Source organism: Setaria italica, chromosome IV (genome assembly GCF_000263155.2).
Source record: "Setaria italica strain Yugu1 chromosome IV, Setaria_italica_v2.0, whole genome shotgun sequence".
NCBI lineage: Eukaryota > Viridiplantae > Streptophyta > Magnoliopsida > Poales > Poaceae > Setaria > Setaria italica.
This window is the reverse complement of record NC_028453.1, coordinates 13,412,145-13,416,691: the sequence shown is the minus strand read 5'-3', so window position 1 is coordinate 13,416,691 and position 4,547 is coordinate 13,412,145. Positions and strand designations below refer to the sequence as shown.

General features: G+C 51.3%; 1 protein-coding gene across 1 annotated transcript; it reads left to right on the top strand.

Moving 5' to 3' along the window:
- Positions 1 to 1,228: 1,228 nt before the first annotated feature.
- On the top strand, positions 1,229 to 4,159 carry LOC101758527 (uncharacterized protein K02A2.6-like). Its single transcript, XM_004966855.1, has 2 exons — positions 1,229 to 1,496; positions 3,798 to 4,159. The coding sequence occupies exons 1-2, from the start codon at positions 1,229 to 1,231 to the stop codon at positions 4,157 to 4,159; spliced, it is 630 nt and encodes a 209-aa protein (XP_004966912.1).
- Positions 4,160 to 4,547: the final 388 nt, after the last annotated feature.

Below are 4,547 nucleotides of genomic sequence, written 5' to 3'. Positions count from 1 at the left end.
AAGGAGGTGTACCACTCCGACTGGCTCGCTAACCCAGTTCTTCTAAAAGAAAAATGGGAAAGTGTTTCCTAAGGAGCATTTTTCTTTACCGCGCATAGATTAGATAGTCGACTCCACCTCAGGATGCAAAATCCTCTCCTTTCTTGATGCCTACTTGGACTATCACTAGATCATGATGAAAGAGTCTGACCAGGTCGCGACCTTCTTCATCACCTCGTATGGTTCGTACTGCTACATGACCATGCCTTTCGATCTGAGGAATGTCAGTGCCACCTACCAGCGGTGCATGCAACGGTGTTTCGCTGACCAGATTGACCGGCTTGACCATGTCGAGCGGCCAAAGGCCACTATTTCCGTCTACGTGGATGATATAGTGGCAAAGATGGCTCGGGCAGGCGACCTGATCGCAAACCTAGCTGCAATGTTCACGAACCTCCGAAGGTACAACGTTAGACTGAATCCCGAGAAATGCGTTTTCAGGGTTCCGAGGGGGAAGCTACTCGGGTACATCGTGTCTGAGTGCGGCATCGAAGTCAACCCCAAAAAAATAACGGCCATCACAAATATGAGTCCCATACACAACGTCAATGACGTACAAAGGCTCACAGGTTGCTTGGCCGCTCTGAGCTAGTTCATCTCCCAACTTGGCGGGAAAGGGATACAAGCTCCTCAAGAAGTCGGACGCATTTGTCTTGATGGAAGAGGCACAAAAGGCTTTGGAGAGCCTCAAATTGCTGCTGACCTCAACCCCAGTCCTCGTTGCTCCTAAACGAGAGGAACCCCTCCTCCTCTACATCGTGGCATGTGACCACATCATCAGTGCCATTCTCGTCGTTGAAAGGGAGGAGCCTGGACACGTGCTGAAGGTCCAGCGACCGGTGTACTTCGTCAGTGAGGTACTCACCGACACCAAGGTGCGCTACCCCTAGGTCCAGAAGTTTCTGTAAGCCATACTGATGGCAAACCGAAAACTCTTGCACTACTTCACCGAGCACGAGGTAACAGTTGTCACCTCGTACCTACTAGGAGGGATCATCCGCAACCGCGACGTCAAGGGCCGAATCTCCAAGTGGGCGCTTGAGCTCATCTGGTACAACATCAAGTACACCCCCTGCACCGCGATTAAGTCTCAGGCCTTGGCCGACTTCATCGTCGAGTAGAGGGAGGTCCAGACCCCGACCCAGACATCCTCCATGAATCCTGGATGATGTATTCCGATGGGTCGGTCATGGGACCCGGCGTGGGGGCTAGAGTGGTCCTGATCTCCCTGGAGGGAAACAGGCTCTACTATGCAATCTGCCTCCACTTCAAGGCCTCAAAAAACATCGCAGAATATGAAACCCTCATCAACGGGCTACGTATCGCCATTGAGCTCGGCGCGACACGGCTCTACGTTCGCGGAGACTTAGAATTAGTGGTCGACCAAGTCATGAAGGAGTCGTCCTACAAAAGTCCATTCATGGTAGTGTACTTCCAAGAGGTGCGCAACCTCGAGGGCAAGTCGAAGGAATCGAACTGCACCACATCCCACGAAGGGACAACGACGCCGCCGACTCCCTCGTGAAATTAGCGGCCAAGTGGGATCTGCCCTCAGACGGGGTCTTCGTAAACGACCACCATGAGCCATCTGCCCGCATCCGGGTGAATCCGACCTAGGCGCAGCATGGTCCCAACCAGGTGCTCAAGGGATCCAACACATCAGCATGGCCTGACCCCGACCAAGGGCTCGGGGGGCTCCATCTTGGACACTGTGGTGATGGTGCTTGACCCAACAGACTGAAGGGCGCCGCTGCTCGCCTACATGATCGAAGAAGTCCTCCCACTGGAGAGGATTGAAGGGCGACGAATCGCTCGACGCGCCTAAGAGACCAAGTTGAGAAGTGCCTTGGTCTATTTGTGATGAGTGATTGACAAGATGATTTGAGGCTTTACCAGTTGAGTCCTTATTCCATATGCGCTTGATTATGTTAATGGCTAACCGGAGGTGTGAGTTGTGTGAGTTGTGTTGTGGTGGTTGTGTAAACAATAGCTTGTATGTTGTGTCTCTTGACTTGTGATGTGCAGGTGTAGGATGTAACATGGTGGTCAACGGCATGAGCTGAAGGTCAAGTAAAAGGTTCATGCCGATGTACTAGGGCTGTGAAGGGTGGACACGACTAGGATTTGATCGAGGGACTTGAGGAGTTTGGATGAAGTCATGGGCAATCCACATGGTGCACGAAACAGCAAGAGTATATGAACAGTGATGGAGACAGCGTTGGTCGAGTCAAGCAAGACGGAGGCAAGTCGAGTAGGCGGCCCGGGAGCCGGGAGCGAAAGACTTGGAGGCGTCGAAGGCTTGGTGGAGGCTGGACACACGTCGACATCAGTGAGTCATGCCTTGCGGGGCGTGCCAGAGGGTTTGACCGGTTTGGCCTCAAAACTAGGGGTGAGTCACACCAGGTGGCCATGCAAGAAGGTTTGACCAGTTTGGCCTCAAAACTGGGGGAAGAGTTTGGTGCGGCCGGACAGCGTCGAGTCAGAGGACACGTGGCACCATTGCGAATCTTGCATCGAGGCAAAGCTAAGTCGTGAAGGCGCTGGGTCCGTCCGATGAACGAAGAAAAAGTTGAACGGTCTTACCCCTATGGGGTATTTGAGTTGTGTGCTTGATGTAAGGGCATTTTGGACCTTTGCCAAATGCCTATATATGTGTAGGAGAGCTGTTTGGGGCAGCAACCTTTTGGGCTAGTTGGTGGTAGGCTCCTCATTTGTTTTGTGAGAGTCTTTGGTAGAGGGAGAGAGGGAGAGAGGAGGGATCTTTGTTTGATCTTTTTGCCATCCTAATTTGGATTGTCCTTAGGAGTGGCTTGTAACCGAACATGGTGAAGTAATCCAAAGATCTATTTCATGCCATGTTGTTCCATCCCATTTGGATTTGCAATTTCCGTTTGTTTTCTTCGCGTTCTTGCTTCTTCCTCTCCACCCCCTTCAAAGTTTTTGTTCGATCCATGATTTGTAAGGTGCTTTGAGTCAAACTGATTCTTTGGAAATGAACAAGGACGTGATTTGAATCCTTCCACCAAAGGAATTCAATTGAAACCTCACGAGTTCATCGATCAAGGCGATTCAATTTTCGTAGTTGAAAAGGTAGTGTTCTTCACGAGATTTGATTTTTTTGTTCATTGACAAATCTTTGAGGGATGATTTCTTAGGAGTAGCTTCTCTGCTACCTTGAGATGCTTTGGTTAAATTTTCGTGGCATTTGGCTTTGATTTGACCAATTTTCGGACAATTTGGAGTTCATGCGAACGTTTTCAGGGAGCTCTATCCGCCAAGGGTAGGCCATCCGCCCCTGGGGTGTGGACCATCCGCCCAAAGCTCATAGAACCACTCTGGCCTGAGCTGTGTTTGAGTTCTTGAGGTGTTTTTGTTGTAGGTTTTGCTCCAGTTGCTTCTCAAGAGTCCCACTGTGTCTTTTGGTCATTATCATAGACACCCAGCTACCTTGGTTGCTCGTGGACCTCTCCTCTTCCGCTCGTTTGGACTTGGGGTTTGATTTTGGGATATCAGCCTAAGTTTTCAAAAGAAATATTTGAGGCTCCCATTCACCCCCCTCTGGTCGCTGTTTCGGTCCTTCCACACCAAAATGTTCGTTGCCATCGGCGATGAACTTTACAAACAAAGTCTGTCGGGGTACTCCTGAAATGCATCGTGACTAACCAGGGGAAATAGCTTCTCCTCAAAGTCCACACCGGAACCAGGGGAAATAGCCTTCCGTCAAGGTTTCTACTAGCCCATAGCACTACGTGACGCAGAGAAGGTGGTCCGTAGGTGCAAGGGGTGTGAGTTCTACGCCCGACAGACTCACTTGTCAGCGTTGGAACTCCAGGCCATCCCCATCACCTGGCCATTCGCGGTCTGGGGCCTCTACATGGTCAAACCCCACAAAAAGGCCTCAAGAGGTCACACCCACCTGCTCATTGTGGTGGATAAGTTCACCAAGTGGATTGAGGCAAAGCCCATCACCAACATCCGCTCACAAGAAGCGGTCGAGTTCTTCCTCGACATCATCTACCGGTTCAGCGTCCCTAACTACATCATCACAAACAACGGAACATACTTCACCGGCAAGAAGTTCCTAGATTTTTGTGACAGTTACGGCATCAGGGTCGACTAGGCCTCAGTCAGACACCCCCGGACCAACTCGAGCGGGCCAATGGCATGGTCGTCCAAGGACTCAAGCCACGCATTTTCGACCGGCTGAAGAAACATGCCGGAAGATGGGTCACGGAGCTCCCAACCATCCTTTGGAGCCTAAGGACGACCCCGAACCGGTCGACAGGGTTCACCCCTTTTTCCTAGTGTACGATGCTGAGGCGGTATTGCCATCCGACCTCAACTACGGCACTCCAAGGGTGAAGGCGTTCGACCTGGACAAAGCCAAAGGCTCAACAGGACACGGTTGACCTGCTCAAGGAGGCACACGAGATGATGCTCATTCGCTCTGCCCATTACCAGCAAACCCGTCGCATGTACCACAAGAGGAAAATTCGAGGAAGAACCCT